Genomic DNA, 25,826 nt, shown 5'->3' with positions numbered 1-25,826 from the left:
TTCTTTAATAAAGCTTTGACCATAGCTCTTTTCCATAGAGGCGGGACAATGCCAGTATGGAGGGAGGAGTTGAGCAGGTCTTGGATGGTGGGTGAAATCTGCCTGGTTATTGGGATGAGAACCCTAGAGGGGGCTGGATCAATGGGTGAACCGGATTTGACCTGTCCCATAATCTTTTCTAGGTTGATTAGGTCTAGTGGCGGAATGCTATTGAGAGAGTTAGGTGGAACTGTTGTAGGGCCTATGTCGGTGATATCTCTGGGCGAGGTGACGGAGTGAGAGAAAGAGGAGTTGATGACTTCTATTTTATGGTGAAAGAACTCCGCTATCTCCTCACAATGGGTCTGAGTATTGTTGTAAACCTTTGAAGTCTCGGGGAGTTGTAGGAGAGATTTAGCTATCTGGTAAATCTCCTTGGGTTCTGCAACTGGCCCGCCACCTCGAAGACAACAACATCTTAGACCCGTCCCAGTCCGGATTCAGACGAAACCGCAGCACCGAGACAGCCCTCATCGCCGCCACAGACGACATCAGGCGCCAACTAGACAACGGCTAAACATCAGCCCTCATCCTCCTGGACCTGTCAGCCGGCTTCGACACGGTCTGCTACCGCACCCTAAAGTCACGCCTCCAAGAAGCAGGAATACAAGAGAAGGCCCTCGACTGGACCACGTCCTTCCTCTCCGGCAGAACCCAGAGCGTCAGCCTAACACCTTTCCGATCCGAACCCACCGACATCATCTGCGGCGTCCCCCAGGGCTCATCCCTCAGCCTGGCGCTGTTCAACGTCTACATGGCAGCCCTCGCACAAGTGGCCCGCCAGCACGACCTCAACATCATCTCCTACGCTGACGACACCCAGCTCATACTCTCCCTCACCAAGGACCCGCACACCGCCAAAAGCAGTCTTCACGAGGGAATGAAGGCCGTCACCGACTGGATGCGGAGCAGCTGTCTGAAACTGAACTCGGACAAGACGGAGGTTCTCATCCTCGGACCCACCCCATCAGCCTGGGACAACTCATGGTGGCTGACCACACTGGGAACAGCAACCTAGGATTCCTCCTTGACTTCTCCCTCACCATGACGAAACAGGCTAACGCCGTCTCCTCCTTCTGCTACAACACCCTCCGCATGCTTCGCAGGGTCTACATGTGGATCCCAACTGAAACAAGAAGAACAGTGACACAAGCCCTAGTCAGCAGCAGTCTGGACTACGGCAACGCACTCTATGCAGGAATCCCAGCCAAACACATGCGAAGACTACAACGCATCCAAAACACCTCCGCTCGACTGAACCTCAACATCCCCCGATGCAGCCACATCAACCCCCACCTGAGAGACCTACACTGGCTCCCCGTAGACAAGAGGATCACCTTCAAGCTCCTCACCCACGCACACAAGGCACTCCACAACACCAGACCAGTTTACCTGAACAGCAGACTCTGCCTCTACCCCCCCACCCGCCCGCTCTGCTCCGCCAGCCTCGCCCTCGCCGCTGTCCCCTGCAACCAAAGGAAGACCTCCGGCGGCAGATCGTACTCATACCTCACCGCTAAAACCTGGAACACCCTCCCCACCCACCTACGGCAGGCCCAAGACCTACTCACCTTCAGAAGACTCCTCAAGACCTAGCTCTTCGATCAGTAGCAGCACCCCTCCCCCTCCCCCCCCCTCAGCGCCTTGAGACCCTCACGGGTAAGTAGAGTGCTTTACAGGTTCTCTGATTGATTGATTGAGATGATGACTCGTTGATTTCCACCACACTACCTTCATGGTAAGCCTTTATATTATTGCACATTGACACATATTTTAAACATATAGCAAGTGTTGTACTTTGCATATCTAACCTGACTGTTCAAGTAAGCATAGCCTCATTTTGAAGTTGGTATAGCCCAGCGAGAACTGCAGCTTTCCCACCAAATGCGACAGTATCTTCTTCTCAAGACATTCTCCCAAAAGAAGAGCTAGACTTCTGCTCGTAACATCTATTATGTGTACTTATTGAACGTTATGGTGTTTTATTTTGAAATACAAATAAAATATTTTACAACAAAAAAAAATATTGCTTCTATGTGTAACTGAGGGGAGTAGACCATAAATCCAACAATTCGTAACATTGGACGTACCATGGGCTTGATGCAGCATTTGCAAAAATACATTATCTGCATATGTTTTGCGATGTTCCCTTTTGTGAGGGGCCAAAGTAGAAACATGTGTTCAGGGGGAATAGGCATTGTACCCACCAGAGAATGCACTGGATATTTCTTTTTTAAGAACTATGCTACTACAAGTACTATTACTAAAAATATCACAACAATCACTACAAAAAACATTTTACTCTTTATGGACCAACTAGACTCATTCCGTTCTGAATGCGTGGCTGCAAATGGCTGTTCTTCTTGAGCAATGGATTGACCAAACAGGTACATTGTGAAATCAAGGGAAAAGAATGCAAGCAAACTAGGGGCAAAAAGGGAAAGTTCCCAGCGTTCGCTAGAGCTTCACTGGCAGACTTCTATTGTTCATCAATGTGGGCGCTGTTGAGCACAGGCGGTGGAGCTATCGGACCAGCTCTTTAAGAAAATCCCAAGTCGTCCAGGATAAAGTACCCCCCCTCCAGGGGAGCACATTCTATCTTGTCCAACATCCGAACGATGCACCAATTGCGCTTTTCACTCAACTAACTCCGTTGGTACTGCAGGAAAGTACACCCTAACTAGTACAGTCCATCCCTAACTAGTATGGCTTCTCCTTTGGTGCACCATTCTTTCTTCGAGTGCGCAAGTTGTAACTAGTCACTCCAGGCTCAGAGGGGTCGGAAAAGAGGGCTAGGGGCTCATGGGACTCAGACACAGAGGGGCCAACGGACTGCGGCTCAGGCACAGATGGGCCAGCAGAACGGGACTCCTGGACAGCCCTGATCTCAGGTGGGACTGCCTCATTCAACACTGCCTCGTTCTCCTCCTCAGTTTGGGTCCAAGTTAGCTGGGCATCCGAGAAGGGGACGAAGCGGGACATGTGCCCCACCTCAAAATCCCTGATGCTTTCAAGGTCCCATTGGTCGTAATGCAGGGGTAGAGGTACCCGGCCACAGTGCTGTAGTTGAATCTAGTTCTTTCGGCCGGCGACCTTGACTGTACTACAGGTGGCAAAGAGTACTTGTTCTGGCCCCTTCCACCGTCGCTCCAAGGCTTTCTTGCGTTGAAAGAGTGAGGATGTAGTCGCCATGCTGAATATCGTGTTTGAGCCCCTCAGGTGCAGGCAGTAGGGTGTCCTGGATCTGTTGGTGAATAGAATGCAGACTTTTAGTTAATTCATACAGATAGTCCACCAACAGAGGGTATTCAATCTCAGAAAACTTCATAGGGTGACAGCCACGTTCTGGAGTGGGCAGTTGTTCTTTTTGACAAGAGGGCTAACGGTAAAGCATCTGGCCATTCCAACGCGGTCGCCTCGAATCTGGGGAACCGGGTTCGATTCTCGGCAATGACACTGACCATCCTGTGATTGTGGGCAAATCACTTAATCTACCCGTGCCGAACAAAAATGATGAATGCGTCCTCTTGTAACGCGACTGGTGCTATGTAAAGCACTCTGATACCCGATACTGGGTCAAGTTCGCGCTATATAAAACTCAGTAAAAAAAAAAAATTCTCAACCAGGCCTGCTGACTGGGGGTGGTCTGCAGCATAAAACTTTTATTTGATGTAGAATCCCTCGCAACTGTATCATTCTTGCGTTAAATCAAACGGGGCAAGCCGAAGCAAGGAAAGAACTCATTGAGGAGTACCTCTGCAGTCCCCATGGCTGTATTTTCTTTAGTGGGGTAAGCCTCGACCCATTTACTGAGTGGGCAAACAACCACCAACACATATTTCAAATATTTGATCCTGTCCATCTCAATACAATCTATTTGGAGAACTTCAAAAGGAAAAGCAGGAGGTGCAAAATTACCAGGTGGGGTAGGGGTACCCATCCCAGGATTGTGCATCATACACACCAAACAATATTTAACCAAATGGGCGGCTGTTTTTGGGATATTGTCATTATGCCACACGGGGTCAAATGACTTGCAAATGCCTTTCGCACTGATATGGGCTGGCCCGTGAGCCATGGTAACGACGGGAAGAACATATGCATCTGGTAACATCCATGTCTGCTTTCTTGACTTATCAGTACAACACTCATCCTCGTCCAAACGTGCTGTGCTTTCCTGCCATATTGCTAATTCCTCAATCATTGCCTTACTCTGAATGTCCTAGACATTTACCAACGTGCTCTCAAACATGGTAACCTCGGGCATCCACCTAGCGGGACCTGCTACAAACATCCTTTTTATTCTTGTTCGAGCTGTCTCCTTAGCTGTCTGATCTGCAAATGCATTCCCTCTACCCACATCATCCATTATTGCCTTGTGGGCACTACACTTCACTACTGCAGGGGGCCATGCTGGATCCTCATTCAATGGAAAGTGAGAAACCCTCTCTCCGCACTGAGCCGCCCGAAATTATGGGCAACTCCGAAGGCATACTGGCTGTCAGTATAGATGTTGACAGCCAGCCCTCACTCAACTCACAGGCTTAAATAGGGGTAACGAGCTCTGCAGCTTGGGCCGACCAATAGAAAACTCATGATGTCTCAACTACAGTGTTTAGTGTCGTTATTGCATACACAGCTGTTGTAGTGCCATCTGGTAACTTGAAACAAGAGCCATTGACATATAGTTCCCCTTGGGGGTCAGATAGGGGAACATCAGTTAGGTCTAACCGTCCCTTCGTCTTTTCCTCTGTCCCAAAAATACAATCATGTATGTCAATTTCCTCACTCTCAGAAGGGAGGGTTAGTAACGTGGCTGGTTTCAGAGTGGAACATCTTTTTATTGTGATATGCGGGGCAAAGAGAGTTAGCTCATAACCGGTCAGACGCGCACTGGTAAGGTGGTCAGTATCAAGTACAAGCCCAGTCGATTATCGTATCGAGACAGCCACAGCCACGGCCACTCTTATACAGCTCGGGAGGGCTCTGGCGACATGATCAAGCAAAGCCGAAAAAAAGCACAGCCATTGCTTACCCCCAAAGGCCTGTGTTAAGACAGAAAGCTCACAACCAGCCGTCTCGTGTACATAGAACACGAATAACTTTGCGTAATCAGGTGTGCCAAGCACAGGGGCAGAGCAAAGTGAGACTTTTAATTGCTCAAAAGACTGCTGACATTCATGCGTTCAAGTCAGGGGTTCATGAACATCTTTAGTGGTTAGTGCTAACAGGGGCTTTATTAACAACGAATATTTAGGAAGCCATTGCAGACAATAGGAAGTCATGCCAATTAAAGCGCGCACCTTGATCTGAGTTTTGGGGGTAGGCATTTTAACAATAGTACCAATGCGCTCTCAGGAGTCAATCTCCTACCCTCCTTCGACTGAAGGGGACCTAGATAGGTGACCTCCTATCGACAATATTGACATTTAGAAAATTACACTGTATGTCCATGATTTCCCAAATGCAATAACAATTTAACTGTGCTGTTTCTGCAACCTTCTTCAGTTTCAGAAGCAATGAGAAGGTCATCAACCTATTGGAGCCGAACATTACCTGAGGGAAGTGTGAGGGAATCTAATTGAGCTTTTAAAGCTTGACTATATATGCTAGAGCTCTTACGATAGCCCGAAGGAGCGCGACAGAAACTAAAGCTCCTGCCAGCCAGTGTAAAACCAAACAAATGTCTACTGTCTGGATGTATTAGAATACTGAAGAATACATTTTTTCTGATCAATGACAGAAAAGAATTTAGCAGAGGAAGGGCAGTAATGTCAGGGACCCCCGGAAACTGATGAACCACTATTTTATTAACTTAGTACAAGTCAATCACAAAACGATAAACATCTGGATGGTCATCAGAGGAACCCGAAGGGGCCCTCTTAAGGATGGGAAGAATATGGCTATTGCATACATTTGCAGGCACCTCCTCAACAACCCCTGCTTCAATCAAGTCCTGTATAATTCGCAACAAGGCTCGCTCCACGGCCTAGGGTATCTTGTACTGAGGAATACGGGGCAGGATGGCATTGTCTTTTATTTTGATGGAAACCGGGGGAGTCTGCAAGTCCTACATCCGTGTCACCCCTTGCCCACAGCGTGGGCAGGACATCTTTGAATTCAGCAGGGAGTGGCGCATCCTTGGACAGACACTGCTTAACGTTGACCACACTAGGACCCATTGCCATGTAAACACCTGCAGGGGAACAATACATTTTGAATGCAACTTCTTTAACAAATCTAAACTCATCAGATTTTCTCCGCATTTGGATGTCAACAAAAATGGAAAATCCACAGTAAAAGGACCCATAGTCAGAACAAGAGGTTTAGAAATGGGGCTTACAACCGGTACACCAGAAAAACCTACTGAAACATTATTTTGGCCAGACAGAGCTGTCCGGGGACCTGTGAACGAGAAATGGAGCTATTTATTGCACTTGTATCCACCAGAAATTCCTTGGCTGAGCCATGCAAATCCGCAGGTACATAAGGACATCGCTGATCTTCAGGTATCGGAACTGGTCCCTCACTCTGCCCTTGGCTGTCCTAACTGTGAGACATCCCTGTCACCTCATTCATGTCGTAATCAACATGAACATGATAATATTGTCCATCCCTAGTGTCATCAAAGTGGTGGAATGAGAGGTGCATATACGTAATAATTCAGCCAGGCAAAGCTAGTATCTCTGCCTTAGGCTTTTCCTTAGGTGTCCTCTCCTGATCCCATGCGTTAATCTGATCCCAGTTACCACCCACTTCGACAACGTGGTCCTGCGTGTGCACCTGTCTCCAAATATCAACAGGAATCAGCAGACCAAAGAACATTTCAATATCCGCAAGCGTCATCACCGTCGATGAAGCAGCCTCAGTCAATTCCTTATAATATGCAGTGGGATTTTTCCTGGGGTCATGTAACTGAGTCTTAAGGGGCAAAACCTCACTCATTTTCCACGGAGTGTAAACCCATTGTTCTTGGAAACGGGCCTCTACCCTCGGTCTAATAAGAGTATTCTGCTGATCCCGTAGCTTCGGAAATTCAGGGTGGTATATGGGACGAACTTCCCTCATCGGAAACTGGGATACTGTCTTCGGGCTCTTTTCAAGCAGCCTACTTCAATAAGCGACCAGTGTCGTGATATTACCAAAAACCTCACCAGGTGCCATACCAGCAGCATATACACGGTCCCTAATATCAATAAATAATTTAGGGCGCTACATCATTGAAACATTGTTCCCACAGTCCAATCAACGTTGTCGACATGTGCTTAAGGGCATGTTGCTGCACAAACGGCTTATAGTCTTTCATCACATCCCACACATCTTCCACACCATAAATGGGATTACGAGCCCATTGCCCAGCCTGATTAGCCACCACCATCTTCTCAGCTTCCCCTACATCAGACCGTATCAACGTCCGTCCCAGCCGGTTCTTGGATTTCGTCCAGGCCCTGTCCTCCGAGCCACGTACTGGTGTCTCAATATTCTGTAACATCAGTGAATAGGGGAAAACAGTAGGAGTGATAATAGACCTACCGGGCATTAACGTCGCTACTGACTGGGTGGTGGGCGTAAGAGCTGGTGAGAGGGACGCCGAAGCAATAGGTGTTGCCAGGATGCTAACAGTCAGAGTTGCTACAGATGGCAGAGACAGAGATAGGACAAGAGTAGTGTATGCATATTTAAATGCAGATACATCCCCTCACGAGGCACTCAGGAAGAAGTTCATAAAAGTTGTATTCACTTTTAGTGCTTTTATTAATTTAGTGGTATATCATCAGAGATATCACGATATTCAATTCATATCTGCAAAAGGTTTAACGAGGAATAGACGACATGAGTGACTCCAATGCATTTCGGGCGGAGCCCTTTGTCAAGGAGCGTGCTATTCCGTTGTAACGCGACGCGTTACTTCAAAGGTCAGGGTCTGTTTGAAGACGCTGCGGCGTCTTCAAACAGACCCTGACCTTTGAAGTAACGCGTCGCGTTACAACGGAATAGCACGCTCCTTGACAAAGGGCTCCGCCCGAAATGCATTGGAGTCACTCATGTCGTCTATTCCTCGTTAAACCTTTTGCAGATATGAATTGAATATCGTGATATCTCTGATGATATACCACTAAATTAATAAAAGCACTAAAAGTGAATACAACTTTTATGAACTTCTTCCTGAGTGCCTCGTGAGGGGATGTATCTGCATTTAAATATGCATACACTACTCTTGTCCTATTCGCCTGTGTTCTAGACGGGAACACAACCCCACGGGCGCACCCCAAACTTTATTTGGAACTTCATCCTTAACTACATTTAGTTCGCTGTGCACTACCCCACTTTCTTAGTTTAGAGACAGAGATAGGACAGGGGGTGCCGTGGCCAAGGCAGACAGAGCAACAGTAGCAGAGACAGAGACAACAGAAGCAGAGGAACCAGGTAACTGGGGCTGCGGGGGAAGTACAGGGTATACCCTCGCCGGGCATACGGAGGCGGAGGTCGAACATCCAGCAATTCTCCTACAAAAGCGTCATTTTCTTCTCGAGTGACATAAGACTTTTCACACTGCAATCTAAACTTCCTATCGGCACACTCTATTCCCTTTTCTATTTTCTCTCTATCATGCGCTATAGCTTTCTGAGTTAACGACGGCATTCTCCCCTTTCGGGCCTCTTTCTCTGCTTTCATTCGTCTCTGTTTAGTCTCCTTCTGCCACTTTCTGAGGGAATCAAACATTGATTGCCTAATCCTTCTCGCAAACAATATTTCCTGTAGGTAATTAATTTTCTGTTCATCAAAAGTGCCCTTCAACAGCCACTGTAACTCGGCATTGTCCCTCATATGTTTGTGCCATAGTGTACTAAACATAAAAAACGAGTTACTTACCTGTACACTATGGTTCTCCAGTATTATCTTTCATAGATTCACATGTTTGTATCTTCCCCGTCGTCATGGTGGAAGTCTCGCGGTAACAAGATGACCATAGCAGTATTAGAAAACTGCATAGACAAAATCCCATAGGGAATCATATTATTTGGCAACCAAACCTCATCATCATTTGGTCTAAAACTCGGCCAATTAGCTGCCAGCCCTGACATCACACTCCCCAGCAGAGCCATCATACCTCAGATTTCCAGCCCCAAGTGAGAGCCAAGGATATATCTAGAGTTAAAAAGGTCTACCTGGGCAATGAGGAGGTGGGCGGGCCGCATGTGAATTTATGAAAGATAATACTGGAGAACCATAGTGTACAGGTAAGTAACTCGTTTTTTCTCCAGTATTGAATCTTTCATAGATTCACATGCTTGTATCAGAATAGTGAGCAGTACTTGTGCCAAGTTGCGTTTCCAGGATAGAACCCCACATTTTCTGCGGATTCTGCTCCTATTTCTAGTATATTAACAATCTTAAAATGAATCTGATTGAAAAGATATGTAATAAAGAATGCTTATGTCAAGACAGTATTCAGATATTGCAAGAAAATAAGCATTTAGATCCATGTATATATCCGAAATTATGTATACAAGAACATATATATATATATATCTTGATAAATACCTTAATGACACAGATGGCGTAGAATTGCTTGTCCCACTGCTGCATCCTCTTTCCATGCTGTGTCTAGACAATAATGTCTAGTAAAAGTGTGCAAATTTTTCCAAGTCGCTGCCCTGCAAATGTCTGGCAGAGACACTCCTGCAAACAGGGCCGTAGAAGTTGCAATCTTTCTGGTGGAATGCGCGTGCACCCTGGTTTGTAGAGGTTTACCAGCTTTGTCATGACAAAATGCAATGGCTAAAGAAATTCATCTAGAAATGCTAGATCTGGACAGCGCCAAACCTTTTCGAGGTCCAGAAAAAGCTACAAAAAGTTTGTTTGTTTTCCTGAATGGCTTCGTTCTGTCAATGTAGAATTTTAAACATCGTTTGATGTCTAGGGAGTCTAGAGCTATTTCCGCAGATGAAGAAGGATCTCTAAAGAATGTAGGTAATACTATCGGCTTGTTGATATGAGAAATGGAGGGAACCTTAGGAATTAACTTTGGATTTGTTCTTAGGATAACCTTATCCGGACGGAATTAGAGAAAAGCTTCTGCAATTGAGAAGGCTTGAATTTCGCGGACTCTCCTTGATGATGTGAGCGCTAATAACAAGGCTGTCTTCCATGAAAGAAACTGCAAATCCGCTTTATGTACCGGTTCAAACAGTGGTTTAATGAGCTGTGTAAGAACCGTATTGAGCTTCCAAGAGGATATCGTACGTTGAACCGGAGGAAACACCCTAAAAAGTCCTTTGAGAAATTCATTTATTACTCTTCGAGACCAGAGAGATGGATGATTAGGAATCCTTCTATATCTTGAGACAGTTGCCAAATGCACTTTTAGAGAAGCATGTGAAAGGCCAGCTTCAGCCAAATGCAAAAGATATGGAAGAATTTGTTCTGAAGAAGCATTAAAGGGATGTAGTTTTGAGATGCGCACCATTGACAAAATCTCTTCCATTTTGCCGTATACGCCTTGTTCGTAGAAATTGCCAGAGAGAATATCTCGGCATTCCTGAGAAATATTTAAAGATTGGAATTCATGCTCGTGAAGTTCCATGCTGACAAATTGAGCGATTTCAAATTTGGGTGGAGAATTTGTCCTTTGTTCATGGAGATCAGGTCCTTTGAATCCTGAATCCTGGATGCCACTGATAACTTGAGGAGATCTGAGAACCAAGCTTGTCTCGGCCATGCTGGAGCTATGAGAATTAAGTGGCACGGTTCTGATTTCATTTTCCGTAACACTCTCAATATCAGAGGAAATGGAGGGAAAGCATACGCGAACATCCTTGTCCAGCACCACATTTGAAGCGCATTGCCCCACGATCCTTTCTGAGGGAACCTGCTTGCAAAGTGTTTGCATTTTGAGTTGTGAAGGTTCGTGAACAGATCCAGCGATGGGGTTCCCCACAAACGGAACACTCTGAGAAGTTGACTTTGAGCTAATTCTCATTCGTAAGAAACACTGGTTGATCTGCTCAGGATATCTGCCCTTGTGTTGTTCACACCTGAAACATGCTGAACTTGAAGCGAGATGTTGTGAAGAAGTAACCACCTCCAAATCTCTTGCCCTTGCTTTGATTGAAGTGTCAACTTCGTACCCCCTTGTTTCAATAGGTAAAACATCGTCGTTGTACTGTCTGTTCTGACCAGTACTGTGGAATCGTGGATTCTGGGTAGAAATGCCTGTAACCTAAGAACACTGCTTTTAGCTCCAACAGGTTGATCTGAAGTTGAGCTTTGTGGTCTGACCAATGACCCTGAATTTCGAGGTCTTGGAGATGTGCCCCCCAACCTTGCATCTGTCATCATAACATAACTGTGACGTTGAGGTTCAAAGAGCAGACCTTCTGTTAAATTTTTTCTGATTTTCCACCATGACAGGGCCTTTTTTATCTGAGGAGATATAGTCACTTGATCTTCGAAGGACTCTTGAGATTGAACCCATTGCTTGTCCAGAAGCTCTTGAATAGGTCTCATGTGTAGTCTGCAATTGGGAAGTAAGGGGATATAAGAAGACATCATCCCCAATAAGGACTTGTAGATTCTCACAGAAGTGTACTTTCTTGTCTGTAGATGCGACCCTAGGTTTATGATTTTTTTAATACTCTCCTCTGAAGGATAAGCTTTTGCTTCTTGTGTACGGAGCATGGCTCCTAGAAATTGATGAGACTGAGATGGGATGAGAGACGACTTTTCTAGGTTGACTCTTAGACCCAGATGACTGAAGACATCCATGCAGCATTGAAGTGAGTGCTGGGTTTCGTGGAACAAAGTGCTTTTTATGAGCCAATCGTCCAGATATGAGAAAATTTGGTGACCTTGAAGTCTCAAGTGTGCTGCCACTGGCGCCATACACTTTGTAAAAACTCTTGGTTCCGATTTCAGACCGAATGGTAAAACTTTGAATTGGAAGTGGCGCCCCGCCACCGTGACACCTAGAACTTTTCTTTGATTTATATGGATCGGAATATGAAAATAAGCATCTAAGAGGTCCAGGGATGCCATGTAGTCTCGTTTGCAGAGAAGAAGGAGTATTTCTTGCATGGATAGCATACAGAAAGATATCTTTTTGATGAATTTGTTCAAACTTCTCAGGTCCATTACCTGTCTCCATTTCGCAGTGTGTTTTTTTCTTTATTAGAAAGAAATGAGAATAAAAGCCTTTCCCTCGTTGATGACGCGGAACCTCTTCTATTGCCTCTTTTTACAAGAGAGATAACATTTCCGCCTTGGGGGCTGACAAGTGCTGTTGCTTTCTGCGAACAGGAGGTTGATCCGGAGGCTTCTGTATAAATTCTAGGGTATGGCCTTGCTGTATTATGTCCAGTACCCATCTGTCTGTTGTTATTGACAGCCATTCCCGATAAAAGAGAGAAAGGTAATGATCTTTGAGGTCTGAACAAGTGGGGAGCGCTTTGACAGAGTCACTGTCTTCTATTAGATTGCTGCGATTTACCTCTCGCAGTAGACTTGCCTTTGGACTGCTGATGATACGGGATGTTGGAGGATCGAAATTGTTGGTTGCTTGAAAACTGACGATACCCCTGCTGACTGTAAGGCTGATATCTGCCCGACTGGTACAAGGATCTTTGATTATATTGACCTCTAGTCCCTCTCCTTCGAAAGGAGTAAAATCTGCCCTGCTGTAAAGAGCCCAATGCTCATGCCGTGTCTGTGTCAGCTTTGATGCCTTGAAGGGCCTCATCAATGTGTTTTCCGAAGACATTTTCTCAGTCGAACGGCATGTCTATTATTTTAGCTTGACCTTCTGGCCTAAACGAAGTGGCTTTAAGCCATCCTTGTCTTTGTAGTGCTACTGCACCTGCCATTTGTCTGAATGCTATAAAAGACATATTCATCGCAATGTCTATAGATTTGGATGCCGCTCTAGATCCATCCTGTATTACGGCGGCAGCTTCTTCTTTTTTATCCTCAGGCAAATAGGCCAACAATGGTGCTATATCTGACCACATTTGTTGATTGTACCTAATGACGAGGGCTAAAGCATTTGTGGCTCTAATGGAAGCTGCTGCCATCACAGCAAAGCGCATCCCTGCACCATCCATTCGTCTTCCTTCTTTGTCAGGAGGAGATGCAGATGTTGAAACTGGATTTTTCGATTGTCGTTGTGCGGCTTGCATTACCACGGACTCTGGCCGCAGATGCCCAATTAAGCATCCTGGAGAGGATTCTGGTGCCCGATACTTTTTCTCTATCCTGGGCACCGAGGCTGTGACTGAGGCCGGGTTTTTCATAAGTTTTAATCCCTCTTCCCAAATGTACTCAATTATAAGGATTGATCTGATGGATTTTCTTGACTCCTCTTTAAAATCGTACAGAGAGCATTCTGCTTCCTGCACTGGAAGTGGAAGTTAAAATCTTTTTGAGGATTTTCCATAATAGCATGGAATCCTCCAATGTCCTGTGGAGGAGAGTTTGCTAGAGACGGCGATGGAGACGGTGTAGTAGGAAGAATATACTGATCCCATTCCATCCCAACTGGACTTTCCTGAAGAAGTTCTCCTTCTTCTGGTTGTTCTCCATCACTGTCCGCTAAATCATCTCTAATTGTCATAATTGGAGGAGATCGAATCTTTTGAACAGAAGGTGGAGGTGGAGGTTGAGCTACTTGAACTTAAGTAGGACTGGTTGAAGTCTTCGAGGCTGGGGCGTTAGTTTCCGGAAAACAACAGTAGTCGTTAATCATGTGACTTAAGTCAGTCACGAGAGAAATTGGCATTGAGACAGACTCTTCTCTCACTTCAGTCTGTTCTTCCTCCTCCTCCTCATAAACATATGATTGTTGAATTGATTCATATCTTTTTTATTTAGGCACTGGACGATCCTGGAATGAAAACACCTCTTGAACTTCCTGAAATTCCTCTTCATCAGTGTCCTGACTTTTTATTTGAAGCTGAGAAGGGCTATAAGCCACCCCGTTGTCTCCTCGTCCTCTGACTGCAATTCCAGCAGACTTTATGGGGGAAGCAGTGAAATTTTTGTCCAGCCTGTGAAATCTGTAGATTTCTTTGCCGTCGACGAGCCCGTTGATGGGGGAAGAGACTTCAAAGTTATTGATGACTTTCCCTTCAGGGACTTAAAAGACGTCGTCGACGGAGCTCCCGTCAACGGTGTTCCCGTAGAAGACGAAATACGAATTTTCGTCGATGAGGTCGTCGACGCTAACGGTGCCGTTGACGAAGATGTCATCCACGAAGTCGTCGTCGACGGAGTTGACGTCGATGCTGTTCTTCTCGTCGATGGAATCGACGACGAACCTTTCTTTGACGACATTGTTCTAGTCGTCAACGTCGACGCAGCTGTCGTTGTTGAGATCGTAGTCGTTGACGGAGTTGTCGTCGACGGTGTCGTCGACGTTTTCACAGGAATCAGTATAGGTGACACCACAACTTTCGTAGATGGCGCTGAAGACACCTCTCAGATGACTTTTTCAGAGGAGTGTGAGGATGAGAAGACGAAGAGGCTTCCTTGTCTTTGGTGTTTTGCTTTTTTGGTTCCACTTTCTCTACAGGAGTAGAAGACTTCCTCTTCTTGAAAGACTGAGTATCAACTTCTTCCTCAGAGTCAGAATCTGAAGTGGCCTTCTTCTTTTGAAGCCACAATAGTAAACGTGCCTCCCTGTCTCTCAAGGTTTTTGCCGAAAAGGTTCTACAGTGCTTGCAGTCTTTTGGCACATGTTTAAAGTGGAGGCAGTACAAACAGACCTTGTGTGGATCCTCAGAATACAGTCTAGGTTTCCCACAGGATCTGCAGGGCCTGAAAAGCCTCTTTTTAGAGCTTTCAGCCATAGTAAGTAAGTGAAGTAAAACAGTACCCTGAATCCAGCAGAAAAAACTTTCAGTTGAAAAGGTGAAAAGTTCACACAGGAACAAAACTGAGCAGAGCTCAGGGAGACTCCTTCTCACACAAAGGCGGTTGGAAATCTGAGGTATGATGGCTCTGCTGGGGAGTGTGATGTCAGGGCTGGCAGCTGATTGGCTGAGTTTTGGACCAAATAATGATTTTTATTTTTATTTATTTATTTAGTGTTTTCTATAGCGCAAACATGACCCTGTATAGGGTATCAGAGCGCTTTACAGAGGTATTTCAACATTAGAACCTTATAGATTACAAGTCACTAAATCTTTACAACATTAAAACTTCAGGAAAGCGCATAACATATATAACAGTCAACAGTTGCATTAATATCAAAGAGCTTAAAACACACAACCACAAGTAAAACATATATACAAGCCCATGTGTGGGATGCATGGAAACAGACATGAAAAGCTTGTAGCCATAGGTTCTGTTATATGGTCTTATGGGAGAAATTTCCTCAGATAAAACGGTTTCGCTTCTTTTTTTAATGCTGCGATGGATGGGATTCTTCTAATGCTCGGGGGGAGTGCGTTCCAAATTCTTGGTGCTGGTTTCAGTAGTAGATCAGCTTTGTTCCTGGAGAATTGGTGTCCTCCTGAAAGCGTGAGTTTCTGTGTAAACTGGTAAACTGGCGTTTTGTGGTGCAATGCTTTATGAGTGGTGAATGCTAATTTGAAATGAATTCTTGCTTCGAAGGGCAGCAAGTTGAGCACTTTCAAGTGAGGGGAGATATGGTTGAATTTTTTGGAACCCGATATAAGTCTTGTGGCTGCATTAAGACATGCTTTTAATGGGGCTGTTGTGATCTTGGGTAGCCCAGCCAATGTAGTGCAACCATATTCAATCCTAGATATGACCAGTGCCTGAACTGCTGTTTTAAGATCTATTTTATTTAGGAATGGTTTTAGTTTCCGCAAGTAGCTTAGATGGAAACGGGCGTTATTTGCCATTGTGTTGATATGTGCTACCATGTTCAGGTTTTTGTCCAGGGTAATTCCCAAAGATTTAGTAGAGTCGACAATCTTCGGGGTACATTTTATAGCAGTGATAAGGTTGGACCATTCTGCAATCTTAAATTTGCTTTTCTGTGGTGTAATCATAAACATAACATCTATTTGTAAATAAGGCCTGCATAGGAGTGGGGGGCATCTTGGGGCTATATAACAGACGTTTATTACTACCCAGCACAATAGTGCTTATTTGATTGGCCTCTGAAGGTGGGAAAGCTGAGTGGATCTGTCAGGATTCAAAACTGTGACTACAGGTCAAAGATCAGTGCCTGCAGTGGATCCATTAGTCGGGTAAGACTTCCGATCCTGCAGTATCCCATGACCTGTGCACTACATGAAGCACAAAAGAATGTTCATTGCTGTAACATTGAGCATGTACACTGCACAGCCAATCACTAAACTGACAGTCATGCTGTCATGCACAAGCAAAACTATGTACTGAGCCACACTGTTGTCCCAGAGGGCAAAACAGAGTGGTTACCAGAGATTACAATAGTCCACTGGATACACTCCAGGCAAGGGACTCTTGGTGGAGTTAATAGCAGATGAGTTCTCTTAACCTGTAGCTTACAGGGAGCCCACTCTTTATTCCTCCTGAATCAAGGTACATCCAATGTGCTGTAGTTCCAGATAATGCAAAAGGTGCAATCTGTCAGAATGCAGGGACCAATGGTGCAAATCTAGTTTACAACTTGGCGTCCCCTCTTTATCCCTCTTGAAGCAAGGTACATCCAATGTGCTGTAGTTCCAGATAATGCAGAAGGTGCAATCTGTCAGAATGCAGGGACCAACGGTGCAAATCTAGTTTCCAACTTGGCGTCCCCTCTTTATCCCTCTTGAAGCAAGGTACATCCAATGTGCTGTAGTTCCAGATAATGCAGAGGGTGCAGTCTAGATAATGCAGAGGGTGCAGTCTTTTCAGAGTGCAGGGACTGATGGTGCAAATCAGGTTTCCAGCTTGGCAACCCTTCTTCTCTCAGTTTCAAGCAGCAGAGCTGAGAGGCTCTGCCCATCTCAGATATTTATTCCAAGTTCTCAGGGCCAAGCAGGAGGGCACACCTGACCAATGAGGTGCAGGGCCACAACCCAGGGTATGACCACATCCTTCAAAGTGTGGCACTATCTTCTCCCAGAGAGCACCATTTCTCCAAAATACATCATGGCATATTTTCCAGCTGCGAGAGAAGAGCTAACTAACTATCTACAGGATGGCTCATGTACATATATTCTCTTACCTTGGCATCTGGAAATTCCGGCCTTAAGCCTGCCATCTGGCTGCGTATAGAATGTAGGGCTGTAACCAGTCCTGACTTACACTGTCTGCCCCCTCCTCTTTGAAGAAGATGTTTTACGACCCCTCCCCCTGCCATAGCATTCCTATATAGCAGAACTCAGTATCGCTCCCTGACCCCCAGGGCTACTTATCACCTTATCAAAGTAACCTGGCTAATCCACGTAACTTTGTCCAATCAGATCGGAGCACTAGAGGGCTGAATCGGGCTTACAGACAAGATAGGCATATAACTTCTTGTCTGTACATTTTAGGATAAATTCAACAATACCATATTGTTGGATTTATCAATACCATTTTAGGAAGTCCTTGAATTATATTTTATCACCACCTTGACGTTAGTTATTATTAAATAACTTCTTGCAATGTTAACCTATGAGACTGGGGATCTGCTATGGGTAAAATGAACTGGACAATTTCTCCAACGTCAGGGCTTATAAAACATCCTTTATACGGACCCTGGCTATATCTACAGGACCCTCCACCCCTTGAACACCTACAGGAGACTTTAGGAGTTCTCAATATGTATAAATATTGCATATCCTCACTCCACAGTGCTCCTAACACAACAGTCGATTCTGGGAAGCTCTTTACCACAATGTTGGGGGTGAAATGTGTTATTTCACTAAACCCAGGGCATATAAAACTTATTTTATTAGGGTCCTCCCTTTGAAATACCTGACACTCCACCCCGGGACACCTAGGGGAGACCCTGTACGTACCTCATATGTCCAAACATTGTAGTTTACCAATTTTAAGTGCCGCAAACACCTAAGTCGAGTTGGGACACAAACTGCAACACAGGGCTATTTTTAAACTGAACACAGGCTTCAGCAGTGCACACACACAAGTGCAGAAAAGTTGTTGGCCTTTAAGGCCTTATAGGGGAGGTCATGTCATTCATAGGGGTACCCTAACCCACGGTGAACCCTAGTGTATGCAGGTATTTTCACTGTATTCTAAGTGTATTTTTAAAATAGCACTGGTTAGGCAGAGCCCAGGGACAGCCAGAGTCAGTTACCACCAGTACCAGTCAGCAAAAGGTTGGTGGTGCAGAGGGCACTGGATGACTTTGCAACAGTATGTTACTGTACAAAGTCACACGTCACATAGTTGTGCATCAGGCATTGTTTTGAGTGTCTTAACTTGCAGCCAAAGATTGAACAACTCCAATAAGATGAAAAATGAACTGAATAAAGGATGACTGCCAATTGCACCAATAGTGACATTTTATACATACTTCTAGCTGTCTTTACATTGTGCATGCCAAAAAAGAGGTAGTTGTCATGACAGTGAGTACCAGTAAATAGCTACGTATATCACAGCACATGCCGTGCCATTATAAATATTTTCTACGGAGGTAGAAACATTGCACAACAAAATATTTAATATGACATCAGATACTGTTCCAACATGATCATTATGTTTGTGAAAATCATTTGTCAATTAAATAGAGGCTAGGCAGCAGTAATGTGTGCACTAGGATTGCCATTGTATGTAAGGCAACCGGTCTTAATTACTCACCATCTTGCTTCTGATCATGTTCCTGCTGCGGGGCATGAAGGTCAGCGTAAGCCATCACTATCACTCTCCACCGCGGTGAAGTGACGTTGGATCCAGTGCGCCTCTTCACTTGGAAGGACCTTCCAAGGATGTCAAACGCTTTTAGCCAAGACTAGCAGAGGTAATCTCAGTAATCCCCATTGCATGCACTTACTGGCGATGTCTTACCATGTCACCAACAATCCTGCACTTATCCACCAGACAGTTGGAGTCCTATCTGTACACATCTGGTCATACTGCAGCCTACAGACCGCAACGGTACAGGAGAATGGATGTGTAGGAGGATGGATGGATGCAGCTGATATTCATTGTCTAAAGGGTTGGAGAAGACTGGCAATTTTCGCACTTCTGCGTTGTTAATTTCCGGTTATGTGCAGTTTGTGCAATGTTATGCTGTGTAGGCATAGCAGCGTCCCATAGGACGTGAAGACTTTCATATTCTGCAAAAAATGGAACAAGTAGAAAGTTAAGACTCAATTATATATGGTAATGATTTATCTTCCATCGAACAAATAAGGAAAAGTAAGAAACTTGAAAACCCCCCAGAAAATATGGCATTCAGAATACTCCAATATGTGGATGCCCATACATATTACATCACATCAAAACACAAGATAGGGGAGGAGGAGCTTCGCGCGCAACCAAGATGGCCGCGTGAGCTTAGGGCTCCCGAGACCCTCGTAACCTCCCGCATCTATCCTGTCGTTTATCCTGTTCTTCATTGATGTTTTCATGAAGGCGAACCACGCGTGAGGCGAAAACTGCATTCAGACTTTGAATCAGACCACGGGAACCGGTGTTATAGTGCTTAGAAGATTGCGGCCTACATCTCTGTGATGCCTGGCTGTGGAGTTGGCATGGTGCCCGAGCTGTAGTTGAACAACATCGGCCTGAGGGGATTGGGACGACCGGTCCGGTTGCTTTCACTTTCGGTTTTGCTTCCAGAGAAGACCTGTGACTGGGAACAAGCCCACCCCCGTGCCTGAGGACAGCTGCCTAGTATCACCCGCGAGTGTGATTTTCATTGTCTTGCTGGTTCTGGAGGACATTTGGCCGGTGCCCTCTGGCTAGGGCTGCCTCCGCCCGAAGGGGCCAAGGGTCGCCATCTTCCTGCCTCATCTCATCGAGCCAAGACGATCTATATCCCGCAATGGCGGGGAAGCCGGAGGGCGACAAGCAGAAACTCAAGACCACTCGGCGGGGTGGCTATACCCAGACTAACATCATGGATCGATATGCCCAAGCTAAGGGATCTCCCGGTGGATCGGGTAGGTCGCAGGAGGACGTGTAAGATTCATCGACTTTGGCGACTGAGCTGACCTTGCAAGATGTCATGGCTGCAATTGACGGGATTAAATCCTCATTAGGGCAACAAATTGAGGCTCTCGCCCATAAGCTTGATACTGTGGCGATTGATGTCAACCTGCTCCGTGCGGACCTGGCGTAAACTAATGAGAAAGTCAAGTCTTTGGACATTAAGACTTCCAGTCTGACAGGTGATGTCGCTGACCTGCAGACGGAGGTCCGTCACTTGAAGACTAACAGTGATCTCATTACACGTCTTCTGAAGGATTATGAAGGAAGGGCTAGGAGGAACAATGTTCGTATCATAGGCGACCCGGAGAAAGTGGAAGATCCAGTAGCTGACCTCTTTGTTGAGGATCTTATTGTTCGCCACCTTGCACCTAAGGGACTGGGTACGTTTTTTACGGTTGAACGGGCTCACAGAGTTCCGGGCGGTAAACCGAAGTTGGGTGCCCCACCGCAGCCTATAATTGCGAGAATTTTCAATTTTCGTGATAGAGACGCTATCCTGCAGGCCTCACGGATGGGTGGACCTACAAAGTTTGAGACAACTTCTATCAGCTTCTTCCCGGACGTCACCCAATCGGTCCAGAGGCAAAGACTTAGTTTCCTGGTGGTGAAGAGACGACTGCGTGACATGGGCCTTAAATACGCCATGCTTTTTCCGGCCAAGCTGAGGATCGAACATGCGGAGCGGACTTATTTTTTCGATCGACCGGAGGTGGTGGCCAACTGGCTGGACACTGCCGAACCAACATCCATCGGAGGAGCAGTCTGGCGGGGTGGACGGCGGACCGACAGAACAGGAATAGGCGCCGGTTGCTTGGTATTCTGGGGTCTCTTGAAGGCTTTGAACTGTGGTTCGATAGTCCTGACAAGCGATTTGATGTACATTTGGGGGGTTGCGGTTCTAGGGGTGGGTCTTTTTCCTCCTCTGAGTTTCTTTTCGTAGCTTAGTTAGATGTTGGGGCGACAGGCACACTACAAGTTTGGGTGGCTTTTTAGTCTTATGCAGGGGTGCAGGGTGGGGGGTTTTGTAACGGGATGTCGGTGGGGGGGTTTGGGGGTTCGGTTGGGGTGTGTTTGTGTTTCTTTGCAAGGCAATGTGTCCATATTTTGTTTAATCGAAGTGCTGAATTCTTCCCGGGGCTGGATCCTCTTTCTTTTTCGGGATGGGGGGTAGAGGGCTGAAACTAATGAGTTGGAATGTGTATGGGCTGAGAGATGGGATAAAACGTGGGGTGGTGTTGCAACTGTTGAAGCGTCTCTCCCCTGATGTGGTCCTTCTTCAAGAGACGCACTTGATTGGCAATACCTGTCGTGCTATGAATAGGAAGGGGTATCGATTGGTTGCACATGCTCGGTTTACCTCTGGCTCTAGAGGGGTTGGTATCCTGATTAAGAATTCTCTCCCGCTGGAGATTGACTCCACGGTCCTCGATGATAGAGGGCGCTATGTCGCTCTCACGGGTAGGTGGGAGGGTCGAACCCTTTCCCTGGTTTCTGTATATGTCCCCCCTGGCCTACAGTCGACTACTTTCGCGGACTTGGGCGGATTATCCTCGCTCTCCCCGAGGGGTCATTGCTTTTAGGTGGTGATTTTAACGCGGTGGTTTCCGGTATTGTTGATCGGCACCCACCCAGGGATCTCAGAGGCGCACAGAACTGGCTTCATGATTTCCTTGACACTTTGGGTCTGGTAGATTGTTGGAGATTGTTACACCCTCCTCAGCGGCAGGATACGTTCCATTCGGGCGCTCACGGTAGCCTTTCTAGGATTGATTATGTTTTGGTACCAGCTGCACAGGCTCTTTCTATCACTGAGGTTAAGCATTTGGCTCGGGGAATTTCGGATCACTCTCCTTTATGGCTTCGGATGGAGTTGGATTTCGAGACCGAGGGACGGGTAGCCCCAATTAACCCGTGGTATCTCCGCAACCCTAAAACTCGTGCTGCCCTGGTAAAATCTCTTGACCTGTATTTTTTGGAAAACGAGGGTTCTGTTTCGTCGGCGGTATCGCTTTGGGAGGCTTTTAAGATCGTCCTCAGGGGTCAGGCCCTGTCGTTAATAGCGGGTGTTAAGAAGCGGAGGGATGAGGAGGTGGTTAAGATCGAGACAGAGATAGCGGACTTGGAGCTTGACCTGGAGTGGGGGGTCACCCGTGCCACGACACATGTACTACGACTAAAACAACTTGAGTACAGGGCATTGGTTACTGACGCGGCTAAGGCCATGAGTAGGGAACAGCAGGGACGTCTGTATGATGTGGGGGATAAGGCTGGTAAATTGATTGCGTGGTTGGATAAGAAGGATAGAGCTAGTCGGGTGGTGCCTGTGATCGAGACAGCTAGTGGTGCTCGGATCTCGGACCCTAAAGAGATCGTTCAGTGTTTCGCGGATCACTTCCAAGCAGTGTGCTCCTCTGTGTCGGATAGGCCGGAGGAGGACTCACATTTATTGTTGCGTGATATTGCTTTGCCACGTCTCTCTGATGTCGATAGTGAACAAATGGACGCTGCAAGAACAGCTGACGAGGTGGCTCTTGCGATTCATTCCCTGCGTTCGGGGAAAGCAATGGGTCGCAATGGCCTGCCTATTGAACTTTACAAGTTGAGGCCTGATAAGATGGCTCCCTATCTACGGGATATGTTTTTGGAGTCTCGGGAGTGTGGCTCTCTCCCCCGTGATCAGCGTTTAGCGACCATTTTGGTAATTCACAAGGAGGGGAAGCCGAGAGATAGGTGTGCGTTGTACTGATCCATATCTCTTTTAAATGCCGAACCTAAGATTCTTGCGAAGGTTCTGGCTAACCGCTTGATCACTATTATTAGCGAGTTGATACATCCGGATCAATCCGGTTTTATCCCGCATAGGAACACCGCCCTGAATCTTAGGCGTCTGCATGGTGTTCTCGCGAGAGCTTCGACGTTGCGTGAGCCGGCCATCTTGGCGTCGTTGGATGCCACGATGGATTTTGATACCGTGGAATGGCCATATTTATGGGCCGCGTTGGCTAAGTTTGGATTTGGACCCGGTTTTATTGGCTGGGTGAGGCTACTCTATGAGGACCCCCTCGCACAAATTGTTGTGAATGGCCGAGTCTCTGCTCCGTTTGGTCTTGGAAGGGGAACTCGTCAGGGTTACCCTTTGTCGCCGCTCCTGTTCGCCCTAGCCCTCGAGCCCCTTGCCGCGTGGATCCGGTGGGAGCCCTCGATGAAGGGTATTCGGTGGTCCTCTGAGTTTGAAGATCGCATCTCGCTTTATGCAGATGATATTTTACTGTATTTGACTTCGCCACGGAAGTCATTGATAGTATTGTGTGATGTCTTGAACTCATTTGGTAGGAAATCAGGCCTCATCATTAACTGGACAAAATCCTATTTATACGTTCTTTCAGGTGACGTCCCTCTTCTTCCAAATAATTGTCCCATCCAGATTGCACAAACGGGGGTTAAATACCTCGCTATCTATATTTCATTGGACCCCACAATTCGGTATGAACGGAATCTCCTCCCACCCTTGTCCAGATTGAAGCAAGATGTAGCGGGTTGGCGTAAGCTGCCGCTTTCGCCGCTTGGTCATGCGGCCCTCTTTAAAATGATGTTGCTACCTCGTTTTCTCTATGCTCTCCAAAACACTCTTGATATAGTTCCGGCTAGCTATTTCCGTGCAGTTGAGGGTCTTCAAAGGAAATTGATATGGGACGGTAGACCTCGTATTGCGCTCGCTAAACTGACGCTCCCGTGGTACGACAGGGGTATCGCTCTCCCTGATATCAAACGTTACTATTGGGCGTCTCAATTGGGAGCCATTAATCATGGAATGTATGGTCCCGAATTGAACCCCGCCTTTGCCATGGATAAATGGTTGTTACCTGTGGGCAACTACTATAGGGCGCTGTACTCTAAATCGGTGGTTAAGGCTTTGTCGGGACCTACCAAGACGGCAGTACGTCTGTGGCAGGACGCAACTAGTTCGATGGGATGGAAAGACCGCTTGACTCGAGCGACCCCGCTTTTCGGTTCTGATAAACTCGGCAAACTATGGAAGACCAAGGGGTTCGATAAATGGGACCTCATTGGAATAAGTAAGGTGGGAGACCTCTGGGTTAAGGGTCAGGTAAAATTGTTTGGGTTGTTACAGGAGGAGTTTGAATTAGGTGATTCAGAGTACTTCCGTTATGTCCAAGTTCGCCATGCTTTGAGGTCGGTTTTCCCAGTGGGGGAGGTAATTCCGGAGTCGTTCCCGCTCGAAGATAGATTGTTGGATGGCTATCTGCCTGATAGTACCATCTCCCTAGTCTACAAAAAATTAATAAATGATAGGTCAGACCTCCTTTTGCAGCTTCGAGACTTCTGGACCCGTGACGGCCTTGAGCTAGATGACGAGGACTGGCAATATGCGATCTCCTCTCCCAAGGAGGTCGCAATCCCAGCTCGACTCCGGCTGGTTCAACTGAAGATTCTTCATAGGATATACGTCACGGGCCCCCGTTTGGTTCGCATGGGATTTTCTGAGGAGGGTCTGTGTAAGCGAGGATGTGGGCAGATAGGGACATTTCTCCATATTATTTGGGAATGTCGTGAGGTTGCAGCCTTCTGGAGCAGGGTACATGATATAATGAAGGAAGTGACGGGGTTGCCCTCTTGCTGGAAGCTAGACGATGTTTGCTGAATGTTTGGGAACCTACGGATTATAATGTAGCTCAGACACAGTGGGCGACCCTGGGGGCCATGATTGCCAAGCGAGACATTGCTCAATTGTGGGGATCCCAAAGGCCACCTACAGTTGAAGTATGGAAGGAAAACATGGATTGGTGTATGTTCAGGGAAAAAACAGTGTACTTGGCCCGGGGCCGACCACGGAAGTGGTGTAGAGTGTGGGGACCTTGGAATGGCTACCGTGGAGATATATGTACACCGCCTATAGTAGACAACTTGGATGTCCCACTTTCCCCCTGACCCCGCATTCTGACGATTTTGTTGTATGTTCATTGATTTGGCCCCTGTCCTTCCCCCCTCCCCTCCCATACATTGACTGCTGATTTCATTGTGTTGTCTTTTCCTCCCCCGTTTGGACTTGGTACTATATTTAATGTATCTCTTTGCCTTGCTGTTTCTATATTTTTTAATAAAAAGAAATATAAAAAAAAAAAACACGAGATAGGCATAAATGTATACACACATCATGTACTGCGCATTAATGCTTTATTTATGTGGATATTGTTGATGATGTGGGCTAATGTCTGCGTGCCTATGCAGCGTCCATTAATGTGCAACACAAAACAAGCCAGGGTAATGTTGCATACCACCTCTAGGGAAAACAATAGCACACCCCGAGTGTGTCACAGAAATCTGAAGAAGGACTTCAGGAGGCTAGAAAAGCACCTTCGTGCTGACTCGCATCTGTGGATAAAATATTGGACTTCACTTGAAGTTCAGTGGTGAGGGGAGGAAAAAGAGTCAAGAGACGCGGGAAGAGGGCATTTGTAAAAGTACCAGTGTACAGGTGAGAAAGATGGTAAAGATAAGTCACTGTAAATAATATTAGAATGCCGGATAACATGTTGGCAGATTACTATTGTGACCCCACCTCTTTGCCACAGCCATTCCTCTCTCAGTTTCTAATGCTTATTTCAGCTTTCCAACTCCCTACAAAAAATTGCTGGTCGTTTCTAAAATGTTCAAAATTTGCAAACAAATAG

At 46.3% G+C, this 25,826-nt stretch overlaps 1 protein-coding gene across 11 annotated transcripts in view; it reads right to left on the bottom strand.

The window, feature by feature from the left end:
* LOC144767498 (uncharacterized) overlaps window positions 1–25,826 on the bottom strand; it is a 1,510,898-nt gene that overhangs the window by 166,427 nt on the left and 1,318,645 nt on the right. For all 11 annotated transcript variants that reach the window (XM_078650906.1, XM_078650905.1, XM_078650908.1 and 8 more), the window contains one exon: window positions 18,778–19,256. Coding sequence is in view for 3 of the 11 variants with exons in the window: in XM_078650914.1 (XP_078507040.1) it covers window positions 19,129–19,256 (128 nt within the window). In the remaining 8 variants the exon portion in view is untranslated. The remainder of the gene's footprint in view (window positions 1–18,777; window positions 19,257–25,826) is intronic.

The sequence above is a fragment of the Lissotriton helveticus genome, chromosome 7 (assembly GCF_964261635.1).
Source record: "Lissotriton helveticus chromosome 7, aLisHel1.1, whole genome shotgun sequence".
Lineage (NCBI taxonomy): Eukaryota > Metazoa > Chordata > Amphibia > Caudata > Salamandridae > Lissotriton > Lissotriton helveticus.
Note: the sequence above shows the minus strand (reverse complement) of the source record. Positions and strands in the feature narration are given on the sequence as shown.